This window comes from Caretta caretta, chromosome 5 (genome assembly GCF_965140235.1).
Source record: "Caretta caretta isolate rCarCar2 chromosome 5, rCarCar1.hap1, whole genome shotgun sequence".
Lineage (NCBI taxonomy): Eukaryota > Metazoa > Chordata > Testudines > Cheloniidae > Caretta > Caretta caretta.
In genome coordinates, this window is record NC_134210.1 from 5,315,515 (window position 1) to 5,338,047 (window position 22,533).

At 40.0% G+C, this 22,533-nt stretch overlaps 1 protein-coding gene across 1 annotated transcript in view; it reads left to right on the top strand.

Annotated features, from left to right (window-relative positions):
- KIF24 (kinesin family member 24) overlaps positions 1-22,533 on the top strand; it is a 42,628-nt gene that overhangs the window by 1,704 nt on the left and 18,391 nt on the right. The window contains exons 2-8 of the mRNA XM_048850860.2: positions 6,667-7,305; positions 12,539-12,728; positions 14,494-14,591; positions 16,081-16,296; positions 18,510-18,597; positions 20,618-20,739; positions 21,934-22,039. Of these exons, the coding sequence (XP_048706817.2) occupies positions 6,680-7,305; positions 12,539-12,728; positions 14,494-14,591; positions 16,081-16,296; positions 18,510-18,597; positions 20,618-20,739; positions 21,934-22,039 (1,446 nt within the window). The 5' untranslated portion in view covers positions 6,667-6,679. The remainder of the gene's footprint in view (positions 1-6,666; positions 7,306-12,538; positions 12,729-14,493; positions 14,592-16,080; positions 16,297-18,509; positions 18,598-20,617; positions 20,740-21,933; positions 22,040-22,533) is intronic.

Consider the following 22,533-nt stretch of genomic DNA (forward strand, 5'->3'; position numbering starts at 1 on the left):
CTGTTAAGTTAGACAACATATTTATAACAATTATGCTTCTTCTCACATACTCTGAAGGAGTTCTCAGACATACCCAATCTGTCTACCTTTATGGCCCCCACCATGTCTGAGTGCCTGGTACTTTCTCTTTGTGTGCACTAGCAATAGCGACCTGGTCACGTTCATGTACCTCTCTGAACACCATATGCCCTCTTTCCCATTCACTCTGTAAGTGCACTGTGCAATGAGATGAACTGCTCATAATTATCCGACCGAGAGCGTCTCCATGACAGAGCCTAAATTGATTCTGGATTTTTTTTCTTCTCCACTGAACTAGAAAATCTAAGCAATTGGTGAAATGTGGGGGCTCTTGAGTTGGGGAAACTATAAATACAGAGGAAGCTGGTTGCTATGAAACTGAACTCAATAAACACGTACACAGAGTGAAAGGGTAACTGCAGACATACAGCACCTTGCCTTTAGGTAGTTACAGAACGAAGCAAACATTCTTAACCACTTGGAAGCTTTGCCCGCAAGAGGAGCCAAGGCGCAATTTTCAAATAATCAGCACCCTAATATAACCCACAGATTATTTTTCATTAGCATGTGGTTGAATATTAGACATTTCCCATCTCCATTCAGCTGCTGTTTTAAGCAGTTGTCGAGTATCAACTGTGGAATGGAGTCTTTTCTGCTGAGGTCATCAGCCTATAATTAATAAGAGAGAATGATTATAATGATTAGCAGGCTTTTGTAAATTAAAAAAACCCTCATTTATTTCAAAAGAACAAAATTAGTCTTTGGTTGGGGCTTTTTAATCAGTTTCAGATCACACTTAAATTTAGTGGTAGTCCAGCTACCAGACTGGGGCACGACGATTAATGTATCAGTAACATCGGGATTAGGAAACTTGGTGTATGGGGAGGATAGAAATAGCTTTTCGTTGTCCAGATGTAAAATGTTTATCGGATAACGTGGAAGATATATGCTCCTCTTCCAAATGCTTTTCTCATACTAGAATCTGTAAACAGTTGTCCTTTTCCAGTATTCAGCTTTCTTCCCTGTTTCTTCAAAATGGGCTTATATAATTCTTGTTCCAGCAACAGACAGAAGTATATAATATCAAGGTGCATAAGTACACCGTGAGTTGCATGGTATAATAGTGTGGCCTTGTAAATGATAAATATTTTATATCTACAAATCACATAGCTAATTTATGGAAAATTGTGCTCATATTACTGTTACCCCATTCCCTCTCACACTTTTGCACCTGTTTTGTTCCTGCCCCCACCTGTTGCATTTTGTATTCACTATAATTGTGAACTCTTTGTTGGAGGGACTGTCCTTTATTATATGTCTTGTACAGTGCTTAGCACAATGGAGCCTTGCCATGGCTGGCACCTCTAGCCACTGATGTAATACAGATCATAATAATTGATAAAATAATAGGGAGCTACAAATGGTCAGAGAAGTGTAAAATACCTTGCAGAGTGTAATGGGATAATGCACTTGCCCAGGGGTGCGCAAACTTTTCCAGTCGCACTCCCGCTTACCGTTAATGGAATCTGTCCATGCCCACCCTCCCCCCACATTACTGCACAACCAAGACTTCCTCAGCAACGGAGCTTGGGCTGAAGGTGGAGCTGAGGGCAGAACTGGGGATGGGGGAGGAGCTGGGGCTAGAGGCCCAGCTGGTCTGAGAGTGGAGCAGGGGGGAGGAGTGGAGCTGGGGGTAGAGTGGTACTGGGGACGTATCTGGCGTGAAGGAGGAGCTGGGCTTGGAGGTGGAGCAGGACTGGGGGCTGAACGGGATCAGAGGCGGAGCTGGTCTGGGGGCAGAGTGAGGCTGGAAGCATGGCCCTGCCACATACCCTCTTGAACATTCCTCTGTGCCCCCCTAGGCATACCTCACAGTTTGGGGACCACTGCACTAGCCTTTCACCTTTAGAGTCCTGAGTTCATATTCAGCCTTGGGCTACAGCTGAAAATCAGTTTGGAGTTCAAAGAAGCTGAAGCTGGAGTGAGATCTACGAGGTCATGTAGTTTATCTCCACCCTTGCACCCTAGGCCAATGCAGAACTGTCTGGCTAGACTGGTCTCATTCTAGTCCCCTATTTATATACTTCATAAAACCACCAAGAACTTTGGCATGATTGGCAGTCTGTGCTCAGGAGAGGTTCAGGGCTGGAGCAGTATTGTTGCAGATGACAAGTGAGATGTGTTGGTAGAACTGAGAGCTGGAGAGGTAGCATGCATAAGACTTGCCTGTTCTGTTTCCCAGTTCCTCTCTTTCATGAACTTGTTTTTAAAAAGTAGTTTAAAAAGCCAGGGATACTGCAGTGCTAGGCACCATGCAAATACATAGGCAAACAAGGTACTCATATGTTGTAAGACATAGATCGCCAACTATTAGTTAACCTTGTCTGACATCAACTAAAATCACCATGAGTAAAACGAAAAGGAGTACTTGTGGCACCTTAGAGACTAACCAATTTATTTGAGCATGAGCTTTCGTGAGCTACAGCTCACTTCATCAGATGTTTGTGAGCTGTAGCTCACGAAAGCTCATGCTCAAATAAATTGGTTAGTCTCTAAGGTGCCACAAGTACTCCTTTTCTTTTTGCGAATACAGACTAACACGGCTGTTCCTCTGAAACCTGTCATGAGTAAAACATTAACAATTAAAGTGTCATTAAGATTTAGAGAGACAAGGTGGGTGACGTAATATCTTTTATTTGACCAATTTCTGTTGGTGAGGGAGACAATTTTCAAGCTTACCTCACCCACCTTGTCTTTCTAATATCCTGGGACCAACATGGCTAGAACAACACTGCATACATTAAGCTTTAGAGTTAACATCTCACTGCCTTACACCTGTTGATTTGAAAGGCATCATTGCATTGGTTCACATTTTTAAGGTTGTCACCACTTTGTGTCTCCATTTCCCCATGTCTGAAATGGGGATAAAGATACTCTGGTTTGTAAAGTACTGTGAGAGCTGTGGGGGAAAAGGTCTATGAGAGCTAATTTACTATTATAGTTATTATTATTAGAAATATTTTTAAGTTATGGCTCTGATCCTAGATCACAATTTTGTGGCAAGAGGTAGATTGTCTAGCAAATTCCCTGGCTTCAGAAAACAAAGTTTCCATTAGCGTCCACTTCCGTTGCCCAGCTTTTCTCTATCTGTATGTCTTTTTTTTTTTTTTTTTTTTAGAAAAGCAAAAATCTAATACCACGCACTGGAATTCTTTTCTGATGACAAACCATTCACGGTGTGATTCTATGGTTCTGATGCCACCGTGATGTAAAACTAAAGTACTGTGTTACATCACTATTTATCTATTGTTTTGCTTATATGTATATTAGCCATCTGTTCCAGGAAGTATAACAGGCATAGGATTGTCAGAAGATAAGTTCATAGTATAAGAAAACATGTAGCAGTTTACACTAAGTTTTGGATATAGGTTATGATGATATTGATTTATATTCTCATAATGCTTTTCAACTTACATATATTGGTACTGAAATGGAGTCAAATGGTTATTTGGCACACAGCACTGCACTCTGTGTGTGTAACACTTTGGCACAGGACTCTTTGCCACTTTGGCTGAGGACATTCCAGCAAGCCCCTCTTATACCAAAATGCCATGGCATTTTAATGTCCATGCACAGCAGACAGGCCCTCATTTTTTAAGATCTTGTCTGAAAGACCGCAAAATATATAAATAAATTGTATGGAACTCAGTTTACCTTTCATGTAAGATAATGGGCTGAACTGTCTCTAAGCCAGAGATCCTGGGTGTTTCAAATCTGGGACTTAGATGAGTCAATAACTATCCCTCTGTCAGGTTGCATGTATACTAATAACTAGAGTGCTGTGGGTAACAGACTCAATGTATTTCATTTTTTATATGACAGGCCTGCTTCAGTGTCTTTTGTCAAAGCAATTGTGTCACTTTGCATGAGAAGAGTGTGAGCATTACAAAATAAAGCTGAATCTTTGTGCCATCTAAAGATGTGAATGACAACCACTTTGAATTGTAAAGAGCTGCAAAATGTCCAGTGTTTCTATGAAGAACAGAAATCTAAAACAAATTGAGTGACAAATTGCTCCCTACACCTGATGTGGCTTGACCTTATAAATATGTTTTGATAGAAAACTTTACTTGCACAGAAACAGCTCCCCTTTTTCCAAATGTATTTCATAGTCGAGTATTTTAACAGATCCTAGGTTTGGGGCTTGATCCTGTTCCCAGTGAAACCAGTGGGAGTTGTGCCATTTACTTCAATGGGAGCAAGATCAGGCTTTGATATTAAAATATTGTAATGAAGTATGTTGTTTTAGATTTTTGCTTGAGAGAACATCATTACCGGAGGTGTACAAAATGAAAGTACTTGCATCCTGAGGAAAACTCAGAAGACTGATGGTTATTCATGATAGAAAAATCAGGGAAGTCTCCTTCACCAGCAGATGGCACTGGAGTTAACAATGTACTGTTTCTAGAAAACATGTTAATTATTGGACTAGCCCCCCCTCAAGAAATGAAACAAGAAAGCAATTTTCTTGAAGAATTGAATTTTTTTTTTTTTTGAAAATCAAAATTTGTACTCTTCTTGAAGCCTAAAAAAATATTACATAAATTAAATTATCCTTTTGTGGGGAAGAAGCCATTCAACTCTTTGTACACTTCATCATGGAATATATATAAAAACTTAATTTCTTACAGAATCTTGGAATTTTTTAAAAAAAACTCATAACTTCTGTACCCAGGCAAGTCTGCCTGTTTTCCCTTCTTCTTCCACTCTCCACAAAACTGAACCCAGTTCAGTTATATGGGAGTAAATATTGTAACTGGCTTTTGTGCTGTTGTTTATGTGTTTGTGTTTAATGTTATATATAATTAAAGATGGTAAATATAATCTATAGCATAATCCTGCACTGGCCAATGGGAAATGGAAAACATGGAATCTAACAGATCTTTTCCATTTTGAATGTCTATGATTCTCGGCATCTGAAATTAGTTTGCCAGCCTTGTGTTCCATTTACTCTTTTCATCACACAGACAAGGTCATCTGTATTAGTGAGTGAGATCCTAACTAGAGTTACTGTTTGAACATATAGGCTGGGATAATGATGGCTTAACTTACTTCCAAAATAGTAGATTTAGCGGAATGCTGAGTGCTTTTGAACATTCCACCCATACTGTATATGGTGGCTAGACTACTTGAGCTGTTGGATTCCTCACACCTTTCTCTTTTAATTCTCTATTCTTTTTTTTTTCTGAGGAACTAATAATCTCAGCAGCAGCTCTATCTTTACTTGGAATTTCCCACAGAAATATTGATTAGGACTCCCCATTTAACAGTGGTTTTGCCTTCAAACTTCTTAAGTTTTATTGCTCAACCACTGGTAATTTTATTCTGGTTGAGCCGTCTTTATAAATCAGACCCCTGCTCCTAAGTCTAATGCAGCTTTTAAATTTCTGTAATATCCTATTCAGTCAGCATATTATTAGACAGAAGGTATATTTTTACTAGACAGACTGAGTTTGCCATTGATTTTAATGATAGCAGGTGAAGATTTGGGGTTTTTTTCCAGCAAATTAATTTTCTTAAACAATATATTACTGTGAAAATGAATGTAACCAGCATTACTGGGGGGGAAGGCTTTTAGTAACACACAATTTCTTATTTGTAGGATGATGTTAACAGTTAAAAGTCTCCAGGCAGGACTGAGGCCCCATTGGTTTTAGGTTCTGTCCAAACATCTAGAAAGATATTTTCCTATATTCAGTAAGCAAAGGATATAGATAGTGTTAGCATTTGTTTGTCTTATAAAACAAGTAAGAATTTTTGCAGATGTTAATCATGCTGGAAATAAACATTTGCAAAATACATCGTGGTAGGAAGGCAAAGGTTTGAGAACTGAGAGTAATTTTCACATATTTAACTACGATGCCGGATATTTTTTGAATATTTCCAGAAAACCTGAGTATGGAGTTCCAATAATTTTGTACAGATTTGGAGACTCTACAATACATTTCAGTTTATCGATAATAAGTTCCTGTCAAATACAGCTGAGAAAATGCAAATGGTACACAGAATACACAGGAAATCTAAACTTAAAAAAGAAAGCATGTAACTATGTCTATGCTGTAGTGTGTGTATTCTATATATAATACATATAATAATCCTTAGTCTTTTAGGCTTGATCTTTGAATCTGTCTTTATCCATTTCTTATACTTTTGTTAATTAATCATGGGTATCAGTAGGACCACATGCCTGGACATTAAGTTGAGCATCTAAAATTAGGCATGTTACATTCTGTAGCTGGTGGACTGTGTTTCAGTAGCCTGTGGCATTCATTGAGTAGACATCACAAGTGCAGGGAGTCTGCAGCAGTAAGTGACTGAAGATATGTGTATATCTCTGTATGGTATTTTATTGTAAGTTTCTGTATGTATAGAAATAATTTGCTTGCCCTTTATTTGGTATATTTTTTCCAGTTATTACATTTCATAATGTTAGACAGTCCAGTCTATGGCAGCCTGGATTTTAACTTGTGCCTATCCTAGTTGTAGATAATAACATCTATAGATAGCTGGGGAAATGCTATGTTTTTTCTTTGTTACCTTTGTCAGCTATTTATGGATCTAACGTTTCATTTGTTTGATTTCTAATAGAGCTTAATTGAAGATGGCATCATATCTGTACGAATGCCTTTGTGAGGCAGAACTTGAAAAATATTATCCTCAGTTTGTTGCCCTGGGCCTTCAGAAGATAGATGAACTAGCCAAGATTGCCATGAAAGATTATGCCAAACTAGGGGTCCATAACATGAATGATCGCAAGCGCCTCTTTCAACTCATTAGAATTATCAAGATTATGCAGGAAGAAGAGGAAGGCGCAGACACGACCAAGCACGATTTTCAACCATGTGACCTCTACGTCCAACCTCAGGTTACCAGGTCAGGTCCTCGTAGACAACTACATTTTGAGTCCCTCTTTGAGAAAAAGGGTGGAACAGTTAAAGACTGTGAACTTGAATTGCAGAGTTTCTCTGATTTCTATGCTAACAAAGAGAAGGAAAGTTTGGTGAAAATGTTAGGACATGTTCTACCAGGAGACTCAGCGGACAATAAAATAACCAGAAGAGACATTCTGACTGTTCCTGGAACATGCACACAAAATGAACTGGACTGTCCTACAATATATTCATCAAATAACATTGTCCCTCTGTTGGGGGATTCTGAAGCTCCGATCATACAAAGAGTTACTCATATTTCCGGGTATAATTATGGACTACCTCATTCTTGTATCAGGTAATAACCATTAATTTTTATTTCATAGACTCATAGAATATTAGGGTTGGAAGAGACCTCAGGAGGTCATCTAGTCCAGTCCCCTGCTCAAAGCAGGACCAACACCAACTAAATCATCCCAGCCACGGCTTTGTCAAGCCGGGCCTTAAAAACCGCTAAGGATGGAGATTCCACCACCTCCCTAGGGAACCCATTCCAGTGCTTCACCACCCTCCTAGTGAAATAGTGTTTCCTAATATCCAACCTAGACTGCAACTTGAGACCATTGCTTCTTGTTCTGTCATCTGCCACCACTGAGAACAGCCTAGCTCCATCCTCTTTGGAACCCCGCTTCAGGTAGTTGAAGGCTGCTATCAAATCCTCCCTTACTCTCCTCTTCTGCAGACTAAATAAGCCCAGTTCCCTCAGCCTCTCCTCGTAAGTCATGTGCCCTAGCCCCCTAATCATTTTCATTGCCCTCCGCTTGACTCTCTCCAATTTGTCCACATCCCTTCTGTAGTGGGGGGACCAAAACTGGACGCAGTACTCCAGATGTGGTCTCGCCAGTGCCGAATAGAGGGGAATAATCACTTCCCTCGATCTGCTGGCAATGCTCCTGCTAATACAGCCCAATATGCCATTGGCCTTTCTGGCAACAAGGGCACACTGCTGATTCATATCCAGCTTCTCGTCCACTATAATCCTCAGGTCCTTTTCTGCAGAACTACTGCTTAGCCAGTCGGTCTATATCAGTCACTATGTTTGGAGTTAACTGGCACAGTTAATCACTCCTTTAGAAGCTTAAAAAGGAAGATCCTTCTTCATAGACTCTAAATGAACTTTATGTATAACTAGAATCAAACAATGCATAACTTCTGCAAGGGTGATGGAAAATCCTGTGTGGGAGGGAAACATTAACTAGCACTTGGGACTTTCCAACACTAGTAAAAAAAAAATTCAGTTGAATTCACCAGCTGCTATTTACTAGAATTGGCTAAGAATAAGCTTTAGTATCTTGCAGTGCTTATGCTTTTGTTTTGCTTTTGTTCTGGTCAGTTTCTCATATTTTTCAGTGTAGCCATCTTGCATAATTAAAACTGTTTTTTCACAAAATATTGCACTCCAAGCTGAAAGCAAACTGTGTCACAAGTTTTCCCCAGTAAAAGTGACATATTACAATGGATATAGTTTTTTATTAAGGGAACTCCCGAGGTATCACTTTAAAAAAGAATCTGGATAAATTTAATGTTTATGAAAATTAAGAACTAATAGTATTGGCTTAGACTGGGCAGAGTACAGGCAAATACTGTATAAACGTCACCGACATGGATACCAGCTGATGAACTTCCTTGCTGAGCTGCAGCACGTCCAAGTTAATTCAGTCATGGAACTCCCGTACTGAGGTACTGACCACCTCCATGCTGTTCCAATATAGGGCATTTCTTAAGTCTTGGGTATTTTATGATATGCATAGATAAGACTAGAGGAAACCAACAAAGTCATTTTCATTTGTGAACTAAATCAAAATTTGAACCAGAGAGTCTCTAGAGGTGAAAATTTAGTGCATATAATGCCTCTGTGTTTCCCAAAGAGCATTTTATCTTATTTTGCTTGGAATATTTCCATGCACACAAATCCAAATCAGAACCAAAATCACTACATTCTACAGAATGTTTCTGAAAATACTTTTATAGGCTTGGCAAATTCTACAATGACATGATGTTTGTAAACTGCCCAAGATTGAGTTGCTGTCAAAAGCTAGTTTTACAGCTGTACTGCTGGAAAATGATGTGAAACATACTTTGGCATGGAGAATTTTTAATCCACATCATATTTAAATCTATTTTTCCTACTTATAAATGGGTTTATGATAAAATTAAGTAATATTTATTATTATTGCCTTTCGTATTACTGTAATATTTAGAAGCCCTAGTCAAGGATCGGGACCACAATGTATTAGGTGTTCTACAAACACAGAACAAAAAGACAGTCCCCGCCCCAAAGAGCTTATAGTCTAAGACAAGAGACAACAGATGGATATAGATAGAGGAGTCCAAGGAAACAATGAGACAGTATAGGTCAGCATGGCAGGCAGTGTTCTCAGCACACCATCAGCTTAAATTGTTAGAGAGTTTTAAGGAGGGAGTGAAGGTGGATAATGAGGTGGGACTTTGTGGATATTTATGGGGAACTCCTCCTAAAGGTGAGGGACATCACTGGAGAAAGCATAAAGGTACTTGTTTGAAAATCTAATAATGGGTAATGGAGGCTGGCATCTTGGGCCAGTCAGAAGTGGGAGTTTACATTTCAATAGTGAATGAGAGAATAGGTTGGATGGGGCTAGGTACCAAAGGGCCTTGGAAGTGAAGGCAAATATAACTACATTCTCAGCTGTCAAGAACACTGTAGAATGATGTCATAAAACTAAGCATACAGAAACATAAATAGCTCTTGTTAACATGTTTTAAAATGTTTTTCACTTGTCATAGCAAATGATTTGATGTTAATGTTAGCAGACAGAGTCACTTGTAAATTTCTTCTGCCCTTATTGCCTCTGCCAGGCTCCAATTGCCTCTCTTCTTTTGAAAATAATATAAAATATATCTCTATGCCACCTGAGAACAGAATCATTATTTGTTTAGATTTCCTATAAATCTGTCTTAAATGCCGAGTGCAGTACATGGAATTAAAACAGATACTTTGATCCAGTACAAAGTATATGTAATAAAATGTGTCTCTCAACAAGACAGAACTTCTAAAAATCCCTTCTCTAACATCAATAAGGTCTCCATTAAGGCTTCAAGCATTCCTTTTCATCAGTCCCTCACTAATTCTCCCTGCTTCCTCAATGCCCAGGAAAAGCCTGGAAGAAGAGATAACTCCTTCATTGTGTCCTGAAAGTCACCAAATCCAGGCTCTGATAAATTGAGCTGGGAAGTAAATTCCAGAACTAGTGACCTTTCACTGAGAACGTCTGGCCCCTAGCATTATCCTGCTTATGCAGGGGGTTCCTGGTATACGTCTCCCCCTTATCTGTCGTTTCGCATATCCATCACTCATCAATAGGGGAACGTGTTCCGATTCACTCTGGTCCCGATCCACATATCCATCACTTCACCTTTTGCATAGCTGTTCTTTCGATGTTTCCCCTGGCGTTCAGGAGGTGCTGGGAGGGAGGGGGAGGAGCAGGGACAGGGCACGCTCGGAGAAAGGGGCAGAACTGGGCAGGAAGAGGCTGGGTGGGAAGAGGTGGGGCAGGTCATTATTTCTTACGGGGAAAAATTCCCCAGTATCCGTCGTTTCAGCATCCATTGCCCTTTTCAGGAACGCAACCCTGACATGTACCAGGGGACCCCCTGTATCAGGAGGGGACTTTTATCTCAAGCGTGTCAGATGATCTCAACTGTAATGTTCTCTCAAGGGTGAAGAGGTTTCCATTCAAATATAGGGACTGTAATCCTTATTCATGTGAGAAGTTCTATTGCGGAAAATTGATGGGAATACATGTTTGACTAAGAGCTATAGGATCAGGCCCTATATTGGAATGGAAACCTCTTTTCCCCTTGAGAGAACAGCTGTTAACATTTATTTCTGAGCACTGTACTTTTAGATGAATCAAAACTGGCAATACAGCAGCATTGAAATCATAAGCCTGCAGTCCCAATAAAAGTGGAAGAGCTGGTACAAATACCCTTGTTATATTGTTTTTAATATAATAGAAGTCTAGTGCATGTTTGCTTTAAAGTTGTGCATTAAAAGATTTTGAAAGAGCTTTTGGACATCAGGACAGAAATTTTAATTTCAAGTAAGGCAACGGTTTGATTAAAATGATAGTTACTGACTAATTCAGATGCAGAGCCAGGTGGAAAATCATTTTTCATTTGGCTGAAGAGTGCTTGAAAAATGGAAAATTGGAAATGACATGTTTTATTTTAATGACAGCATCTTCCATACATTGTATTTCAAGGTGATTTATAAAGTGGGTTAATCAGCTAGAGAAGAAATGACTTAATGTCTCTGAGGGAGGCAGGAAGAGAGTTGAAGTAGACTTGGCAGGCAACAGAAGTGAACCTGTACCCCGTCTCCTTCTTAGTTCTTCTTAGGCTGAGTTTTTCAGGTTATAGACAATGTCTCATGATTGCTTTATACAGCACCTTGCACATTGTGGGTGCTACTGTCCTACTACAACTAATTATTATGTGATAGGAATTTAAGGGTCAAAGACGTATAAATTCTAACAACACCATAGGGTTGATAATGGGCAGATTTACAGCCAAGGGAAATGTGGGAGGAAAAGATCACTGAGAATCAAGTTTGACTGAGATTTCTGGCCTTGGAACATAGGTTATATCTTAATTATGGAGTGTGACAGATATTAGAGATGTGGGAGAATGGGCTTCTTACCAACTAATCAGATTTCAGTCTCTGAAGCACTGAGTAATAGGAAGTTATGGTGTAGTCAGAAGCTGACAGAGTAGAGACACAGACAGATGGAAAAGAGAAGGATTAATGGGTATGTTGAAAGATATATAATGCTGGATGCCAACCACACAAAAGTTGTGTCCACAGTTGAAACTGGCAGTGAGACAAGAAAGAGTACTAAAGGAAGAATCTTGTGGTATTCCACAGTGAAGGGGATAGTTGGAAGGTATAAGCCTCTACCCAAAATGAAAAGGAATGATTGGAAGAACAGGATTCAGGCCAGGAGAAGAGACTGCAAGAGCCACAGGTTTCTTAATGAAAGTGTTCAAGAAGGACAAGGAGACACCGATATTAATGAAAGCTGTGTGGAGAAAGCTGTTAAGAGAGCTGAGTCCATTATGAGAGGCAAATAATATGTCATCTCCTGGGGCAGGGCAATCTTCTTATGAAAAAGTCCAAAGAAATTCCTGGTCAGAAAAGTCTCCAGAAAATTGGATCTTACTTTATTTTGGATCATCAGTTTGTGGACACCCGAAGTTATGCAGGGTCAGCAATAGGCTCAGAATTACAAGGAAAATAGATATTAAAAAAATCAATGCTGTCACTTTAACAAAAGTACCCAAAAGAATTGCATCCCCGCTTTTAAGAGACACAATAGACGCTTTCACATTTATAATATCTAATTCTTGGAGATCTTTCAAAATGAGAGAAACCAAGCTAGCTTCGCTAAACAGTAATAGTTAACAATTGAGTTTATGGCCAAGTCCATGGATATTTTGAATTGTCTAGCATCCTCTTTTTTTAAACACAAATTTGTGATCCTGTGTTCTAGATCTAGTACCTCTGAGAAGGAGATGCCGTGGACAGAGACTGACAAAATCCGAGTGTGTGTCAGAAAACGCCCGCTGGGCCTGAGAGAGGAGCGGCGGGGGGAAGTTAATATCATCACAGTGGAAGATAAAGAAACTCTTCTTCTCCATGAGAAGAAGGAGGCAGTTGATCTTACCCAGTATATTCTGCAGGTAATATGAGCTCCTTTTGCTCTTAAAACCCCTTTCCATTTATAATGAGTAGGAGTAGTGTGCTAGCTGCCTGAGTGGTGGAGCGACAGTGTAATGCATTAACAATCAAGTGAGAGATGAAAACAGGCTTGGGATTTCAATAATGGAAATAAAAAAAAGACCTTTCTTTCTTTTTCACATTAAACACAGAAGTTTGGGTTCTTCTCTCACTTACCCCATGTAAATCCATTGGAACTACTCCTGATTTACACCAGCGTGTGAGAGGAGAAGTGAGCCCAGAATTTTAATTCCCAATGAACACCTTTTTTTCTCTAAAAACTAGCATTTGCTCCCTATCTACCTTGCTTGTCAAAAAATTAACATCCTTTTTCTGAGGCCTGGATGCCAAAAGAAGACCCTCTACCAAAAGCGGGGTTAGAATGCAGTTGCCTGCTGAGTTCCTTATAGCCACTTTCCACAGGATTTCAGTGCAGTATCTCTATTTTAATGAGTCACACACGTCCTCTGATTCTTTCCTAGTTTTCCCTCACTCCAGAGCCAAATGCTTTTCAAAGAGCAGTTCTCATTTGGTCTTTGTTTCTAAATCCTGGGTACCTTCTGCTGACATAGTTCAAATTCTCATTCTGACTGACAGCACCAGGAACAGAACTGATTTCTAGAGAGCAGCAAGCTATACTGACCCTAGTGTGTGTTATTTTTATAATCCGAGGACTGGCAACTGTTCAGGGTAGTAAAATTAAATTTGCTAACTCTCTCAGGCACCATTCATATAACGCCTTTCACAGTCAGATACATGCTGTAATTCCACTCCCTCAGTCTCCATGTAGCTAACTATCTTAGGTGCTATATAAATGCCTATCACCTTGGCATCTAAATGCTAAAATAAATCTCCCCAACTAAATTATATTCTGGCAATACTGTCAAAACAAATCTTGCTATAAATCACTAGTCGTGCAAGCAGAAATACGCCGTAGCCTTACTGAAACTGATTTAGATTTGCATGTATGTTAGTATGGATCATCTATGCATAATTCATGTAGTCATCAGTTCTGCAACTCTTCTATTTGAGATTACCCAGCACTGTTTTGTTTGTACTGTACTGAAGTATAATGTTACAGATGCTGTCCCACTGGGGCCCTCACTGAAGTGAGAGCAACCCCAATAAGCAAAATTTAAAATCGATAAGGGGCTGATCCAAAGTCCACTGAAATCAAAAATATCTTTTCATGGACTTCAGTGGGCTTTGGATCAGGTCCTAAGTGCAGGAGTTCTACTTCTCAGATAGTAAAATCCAGCTTTGCATGCGAATGGTTTGATCCTCTCCAGCACACATTTTAAGTGTGTGGAATAGCTAATGTAGATCACAATGGATCTATGACCTGTACTATATAACCATACTGTGTTGCTGTGGATTGGTTCATTTCATAAATAGATTAATTTTGTTTTTAAGTTACACTCATGCTTTTGTTTCTTGGCTGCTGTACATTATGCTTGAAGATGATGGGGGGGGGGGCAGGGAACAGAATCTTCTCTTAATTTTCTACTTCCATATTCTATTTTTTGGTGGGTTGTGGCTTGATGCTGCTAAAAAGTGAGTTTTACTTGGTCACTTAGGACCAGCTCCAAAGCCTCCTGAAGTCAATGAAAAAACTTCTGTTGACTTTAGTTAGCGGTGGATCAGGTCCATAGCATGTGCTACACATTATGGAGTAAAGGAGAACTGAGAGAAATTTCCTTTAGTGTAAAAATCATATTTATTTTTCAGCATGTTTTTTATTTTGATGAAGTCTTTGGGGAGGCATGTACCAATCAGGATGTGTATATGAAGACTGCTCACCCCCTCATTCAGCACATTTTTAACGGGTAGGGAGTCATTGCTTACATTTATTCCTTTTATCCTTTTAGTTTTCATTTTTCATGTATGACTTTGGTGTGTAACTTAAGTTTTCTCTAAAAAAACATTAATTTCACCTTTTCCACTTACCCTGTTTAAGGTTGTGTGTGTGTGTGTGTACATAAAATATAGAAAAATGTGTATACAATTTTGACAAACAAAGGGCCTGACCTTGCAGTCCTTATTCAGGCAAAACTCCCCTTGTATTCAGTGGGAGATTTGTCTGCAGAAGGAGTGCACACTCAGACGCCCAGGATTACTAGGGAGGAGTTTGGTCTAGTTAGAATGAGAGATTTGGTGTCAGGATTCCAGGATCCTAATTCTCTGCTCTGACAGACTTTCTTGTGATTTAGAGTAAGTCTCACAGAACTTAGTTGCTCAGTTTACCCATCTGTGAAAGAGAAATAAAACACCTTCATGGGACTGTTGTGAGAATGTTTGTAAAGCACTTTGAAATGTACTTATATAGTTCATAGTAGTATAAAGGAATTATAAACTTTATCAATAAAGCTGTGGTTTATCTTTATTTTATTTACTTATTTCTATTTAGAGAGAGACTTATAATATACCTTCTGGTTAATGGAAAAATCAGGGTGGTTTTGCATGTATAATTGTAGTTGAGTACAGAGAACAGCAAGCTTGAATAGGTCATAATTTCATTTTGACCTCTTGATGGAAAGGAATTACATGTCTATACTGGAAAATTAACAAGATGAAGCTTTCTGTTATCAAGAAGCTCCAAGTGTCATCAGCTGGGCCTGAAATTCTATCACCAGTGTTCTCATTGTTGGATTTTCATGAATCAGGCCCTTGCGAAGAGGGGAGGGAGATCTAAGAGGGGAGGACAACTTGCTGTGTAGACACTGAGAATTAGTTTGCATTTTATGGACTTTGTTCATGTAAGGTTAAAGTGATACACCCATAGACAAAGATACAGCAACTGAGAGTAAACTGAGGTAAGCAAACTTCAACATGCAAAGTGTAGTGCTAGGGTTGTTAAGCTTTTTTCATTGCGTGGACCATATGTTAATATGGAAGTGGCTTCATGGACACCCTACTCCTTGCTTTCATAATCATGCAGACCTGCTCTCCTTCAGTTCACAATCAGTCCTTTCCCCCACTCATGATCACATAACATCCCTGTGGTAGCTACAATTGTTTACATGGAAGAGTAATACCGCAAAAGTTTTTAATGTATTTTTAGCTTCTTTTAATGTCATTTTAGCACCTGGAAACAAGGACAAGAGCCAGCGCTGTGTCTCTACCCCCTCTCCACAGAACACAATTTGAGAATCTCTGATATAACAGATTGTATTTTTCAGGCTCTCAGATGGGTATGCATGATAAAATCCCATCACTGAGGGTCAGCAATGTGTGTAGATATTAATATTGCAGAATCTCTTTTAATAGACCTCAATGGATCAGATGTAGTACTAAAAATAAAAATTATCTTTACAGAGGCAACGCCACTTGCTTTGCATATGGACAGACTGGTGCTGGCAAGACTTACACTATGATAGGGAGTCACCAGAACCCAGGACTCTATGCACTGGCTGCTAAAGACATTTTTAGACAACTAGAGGCATCCCAGTCAAGGAGAGAGCTCCATGTATGGATCAGTTTTTATGAGATCTACTGTGGACAGCTTTATGACCTGCTAAATGGAAGGAGAAGGTATTTAAATAAAAGAGACACATTGCTGTGAAAAAAGGATGACAAATCAGTTTATTTCATTATGGAGTTGGATTGAACAGAATTAAGTTTTCTAATTAGTGAAATTGATTTAAATGGAGCTATTTATGGAGTAAGGTATTGCTCAATGTGAGTAAACATAGTAGAATCTGGCCCTAAATTTTGTAGCATATATAGACACTCCCCCTTTGTGTTATTTCTACAGGAATAAAATCAATCCAAGCAAAGACACAAATCTGAGAGATGAACTCTGTATTAGATACACTCTGCCAGGCTTCACCCCTTGTGATGAACAGTGATAAGACAGTATCATGTGTCAGAGTCACATTAGCTTTTCACCTTTCTTTAGCGAGGTAACCTGAGATTGAACTGGAATTTTACACACTCTAGGAACAGTTGAGTAGCACAAAGCAGCTGAAAATAAGCAGAATGAATTACGGATAGGAGTCCCATAGGAAGGAAAAAATGCAAACTGCTCCTCAGTCTTCTCTCAACCCTGGCAGTGCGGTGGGGCCCCCGACTCCCTCAAGATGGCTGTTTACTAATCTCTTTTCTGAAGAGGGTGTGACTTGGAGTGCGGACATTAATAATTCTGTAGCAAAAGTATCTAGATCAGTACAGTGGCACTAAACCCAAGGTTTCAGAGTAACAGGCGTGTTAGTCTGTATTCGCAAAAAGAAAAGGAGGACTTGTGGCACCTTAGAGACTAACCAATTTATTTGAGCATAAGCTTTCGTGAGCTACAGCTCACTTCATCAGATAAGCTAAACCCAAGGAAGATCAAAAGAACTCAAGATGTTCCTCAGATAAAAAAAACTTACCTGACCGAAAATATCTAAACACAACAAAACAAGATAACATTCAGGCTAAATCCTGCTGAATAATAAAAGCCTGGCAGGATGGTTTTAGCTTTCAGCTGGAACCACTGGGGCTCTTGAGGGGAGTGCACTTTGAGAGTGCTGCAGTGCAGTGCAAAGAGGCTTCCTTGTGCTTTGGAGAGTCTGTGCCTTATCATGAGGCAAGCATGTTTCTCTGTGTTGGCTCTCCTGCAGCCCTTTTTAGAGGCCTTCTTGATGTTGAGCTATAGCCCATAGGGCTGTTTCCTTGGACGTAAGCCAACCAGTTGGTATTACCAACTATACCGTAACATTCACTTCTCTGTAATTTGTAGCAGGGAGTCACTCATGTACTCTGATTCTGCAGCTGTCGGATCTGCTGCAGAATCCACCTACTGCCACAGAACTATGTTCCAGAACCTAAGCTGTCATTAAAACGAATTTGAGCCTTCATGATTGTGAAGATATACTCAATTCATGTTTTCAAGGTTAAGTGATGCAGTGTGATCTTCCTGAGCCTGGAGGCAGCCTGAAACAAAAGCTCTCAGAGAGGTGTGAACTCTGAAATCTAAAGATGACAATTTAAATGCCATCATTAACTATTTCAGTGCTGATCATTTTAGCAGGAACATCCAGCTAATACACACTTCCAGTGTCCCTTTAACAGTGACATTTGAAAAGTACATATTATACATGACAGGTGGTATATCAATGACAACCTGATTCATTGCCTTGCTAGTCACTCCTTGCAGTACTTCTCTGTAGCAGTGGCTCTCAAACTGTGGGGCGTGCCCCCTGGAGGAACATTCGGGGAGGCACGTGGCAGGGCTGGGGCCAGCCCCCATGTGGGGCAGGGAGGGAGTGCCACACTTCCAGGTGCGCAGCAGGGGCTGGGCCAGCCCCCTTGGGGGGCAGGGAGGGAGTGCCACACTTCCAGACCTGCTGCACCCCCAGTCCAGCACTGTCTCCAGGCCCAGCTCTGCCCTCACTCCCTGTCCACCTCCAGCCCAGCTCCAGCAGCAGGTCCATTCCACCCCCTGCTCTGGTCCCAGCCCAGCTCTGCTCTCATTCCCTCTATGACCCCAGACTAGCTCTGACACCAGCTCCTCTCCCATTCCCAGTTCCGCTCCACACCTCTGCCTTCAGCCCAAGCTCCACTGCTGAGAAAGCCTTGGCTATGTGGTCATGGGGGGGTATGGGGGCACGGACAGGTTCCATTACTGGTAAGGGGGTAGCGTGACTGAAAAAGTTTGAGCACCACTATTCTATAGCACTGACGTGTAGGCAGAATCATTACTACTGTATAAGACTTTCTTCAGAATAACCCTTTTCTACTAAGCCCTGTTGTTTCCTCTGCAGACTTTTTGCAAGAGAAGATAGTAAGCATGTTGTACAAATTGTTGGCCTGCGTGAGGTTCAAGTGGATACTGTAGACCTACTATTAGAGGTAATTTGATTGGTAATGCTTATTTTATCTTCTAAAGCCTCTGTTGCACTAACTTATCAAATAGGTTACCGTGGAGTGGATAAGGTCATTTTTGGCATACGCAGGTGTTGCTGCTCCAGGTTGTATAATGTACACATGTGCATTCCATTATGGGCTCCAAAAGAGCATCAGTACAACTCTGAAGAGCTTGGTGGCCACAGCAGAGCATGAAGGGACACTTTCAAAACTGCCTTTAATGAATGAGCTCATGTGCAGCTAAGACAAGTTACAGTGATGCACATGAAAAGCTGACTTGGAGCTGTCACTGCTACGGATACACCTCAGGTGGGATCTTTGCCATGAGGTTGAATGAACCACCCAAGAAATGACAATATCCCAGCAAAACCAACCCTGAAATATCTTAGAATATAAAAAAAATGGCTATGAAATATTTTTGCATTAACCTTACATCACTAAAAATAGTTCCCAAAGGAAAATGTAAGTAAAACTTTACAAACTGGCATGCACTGCATTTGGCAAACAAGACACAGATGGTTGATCTGAAAAGTTGATAGCATTAGGGCAGGTCTACACAACCGCGGGGATCGACGCCCTGAGATCGACCCACTGGCAGTCGATTTAGTGGGTCTAGTAAAGACCCGCCAAATCAACTGTAGATCACTCTCCAGTCAACCCCTGTACTCTACCCACAACGAGAAGAGTAAGGTAAGTCAACGGGAGATTTTCTCCCATCGTCTCCCCGTGGTAACTCGACCTAAGGTACGTCGACTCCAGCTAGTTATTCAGCTCAGTAAGGAATTGAAAACTATTACCTGATAGCGTAGTTGATTTATTGTTTAGGACTTGGAACAATATTGTCCATTTATATACCACTCGACAGACACTATCTTCTGGGGTTTTGTTTTTCCATTAACTCTAAGCACAGGATACGCTGGAGACATTTCTGCAAATTCGAGTGCAGATCTGGTATACAGTAGATTAATACATTCCTCTGTATTATCACATCCTGCCTACAGAAGAGTTATTACATGGTTTTGTTCTCACAGGTATGTTGGCAAAACAGCTCATTTCATATTGTCCATAGGCTCTTTTGAACACAGAAAGAGCCTTTAGACTCATTTGATGCTCTTGAATAGCATGCTACCAAATGTATTAGAAGAGTCTTCAATGCATACCTCATGATTATTCATTATTTACTGATGCATTGCCTTCTGTTCACAAACTCTTCCCTGAATTTAGCTCTGGTTTAACAAATATTCAGGAGCTATAGCAGCCAGCTAGATTGCTGATTAAGAGTGGAAGTCCAGCAGAAGGCATGAATACTGTATATTTGTATCTAAAGAGTGTTTTGATTTTGCTAGGTTGACATTTTATTGTATTCCTATTGTTCCAGAAACTATAATATAGACTCTTTTTTGTTTCCTTACGATGCCCATTGTTGGTGGGCTCGCTGAAGCAATCTTGTGACTCTTCAGAGATTTGGGACAGAGAATTACCCAGAGTTGTAGCCCAGAAGGTCCCTTAACCCATCTTCCACCTCTCACCTTGTTCCGTTCTTGGTAGTTAAGTCTGAGTATAATTGATCACGTCAACCTTGCTGCTTGCTTTGACAATGTTTCATTTGCTCCTGGGTACAGGGATGGATGAGTGGATTGGTACTTGGTGTCACACATTACTTGCCTCTTAGATTTCTGGCTGACTAAACCTTTCAATGAGATTAGAACATGAATTTTTTTTAAAAATCATCCTGCTCATGAGTCCAACAGTAACCTCTGAAGCCTCATTTTGTTATTTTCATTTCCACCATACATTTATTCCATGTGATTTTGTATTGTAGTAATTTAACAAATAGGAATGGAAGTTTAATACACTGACATTCTTATGAATGGTCTCGCTTTATAAACCCTTTGTCAGCTGCACTGAATACCAATACATGGGGTTCTGAATCAATATACTATATGAATAGTGTGCATGTTTTGTATGTACGATTTACCTTTGTTTTGTCCTGTTTGTTTTCCAGGTAATTTTGAAGGGTGGGAAGGAGCGTAGCACTGGGGCGACTGGAGTCAACTCAGATTCCTCCCGTTCTCATGCTATCATCCAGATTCAAATTAAAGACTCTGCAAACAGAATGCGTGGAAGGTGAGGTTGGAAGCTGACTTATTGAATTTGATAGAGACATTTCAGTTTCATCCTGTTGGCTTTAAATGAGACCATGCACATCTGCAATGGCAGAGCAGCCATAGATGGTTAGTAAGTGGTAGTGAAGCAGTCAAGTGCAAGGACGGTCAGGATACAAGCTGTGATTTGCAGATGTGTTTGCTGAGCTCCTGGGCTGTGTAGAATAGTGACCCAGTACCAGAGGTCCTTACTGAATGGCCATTGGTTGCAGCAGTAAGTGGGTATCCTTCCCACCTAGTCAGAGAAAAGATGGTCAGCTGCTTATTATTTTTGGATGTCAAAAAATATGGTAGGCACCTTCCAAACAAGTAAAATACAATCTTTACCCCAAGGAGCTTATTCTAACTGTAAGACAAGAGAGCAGGTCTGAGCAACAAATAATTGGGAGGGTGGTGAAGAAGGAGGGAGGAAGAGTTAATAAGATTACAAAGAGAAGGATATGTGGTTATGTAGGTGTGCCATGTTTTTAGTTATTGAAGGAGTGACGAAGCTGGGAGGGATGCAGGTGATAGTAGGAGAGGGTGGGGATATTGTGGAAGAAGAGGAAGATAGAGGGAGAAATTACAGATCGGTAAAATAGCTAGCAGCCAAAGAGGAAAGTTAGGGAAGAATATGAGAACAAATGGAGATCTTGAGGGAAGAAAGATCAGCAGGAACATAGATTAGTTCTGAAACCATCTGACAATTCAGTGCATCAGTTAGTTCCCTTTAATTGGCTTTATAAACTGCACTGCATTTCTATCTGATTAGGACAGACAACACTGGAATGAAACATCTGTTTTAGCCGGAGGGAGACCCAAAAAGTTATTCTTTTTTAAGTAATCTGTGTTCTCTCTCAAATTACTGGCATTGTGATCATCTAGAGATGGGAATGTGTTATACCTGAAATAGCTGCTCCATTAAACCGTGGCGCACTCTCATCACAAGTAATTAGACTTCCTGTTATGACTGTCTGTTACAGTGCCAGAATGCTCTGACTCTGTTCCAGTAGCTACTGGTATTTCATTACTGTGATGCCTCTGAGACACTTGCAGTGGGTATTTCCCCCTGTTTTATGGTAGTAATATTTAATCTTTCTACTGATGGCATAGTGTGTTGCTACTATCAGCTTAAAAAAAGAAGCTAAAGTAAAAGCATCTTTTTGTTTTTTCCTAGGATCTCTTTCATTGACTTGGCTGGCAGCGAGAGGGCAGCTGATGCCAGAGACTCAGACAAACAGACAAAAATGGAAGGAGCAGAAATAAACCAAAGCCTTTTAGCTGTAGGTTACTCACATTTGTAGAGAAGGTTTTTGTAATTATTGTTCTTTAGGTTGGTTCTTAGACTGATAGTAAACAAGGAAGTAACATGTGGATGGATCCCAGTGGAAAATACACAATGCTAAATGCTGACAATTAAATTGCTCTCTAGTCATGAATCCGATTAGAAGAAAAAGACTTTGTGAGGAAAAACAACTTTTTAAATATATTCCTACAGCCAGATTAAAATAGCACTGAAAAGTCAGATATTTTATAGTAAGTCCATGCCATATTGTCTATAGTAAATTCATGTTCTCTTTTTCTGTGAGGCTTAATGCAGGTTTGTAAAAACACTAAGTTCCACTACTGAAAGGCCCTCTAGAATTGGAGAGTATTTATTATTATTATGGTGATAATCTCAACTCTGTGTGCATATAAACACATTCTAATACCCAAGAACAAATGGTTGGAACCATTGTCCATTAGTGTACCACAAAAAACTGTTACAGGACACAGA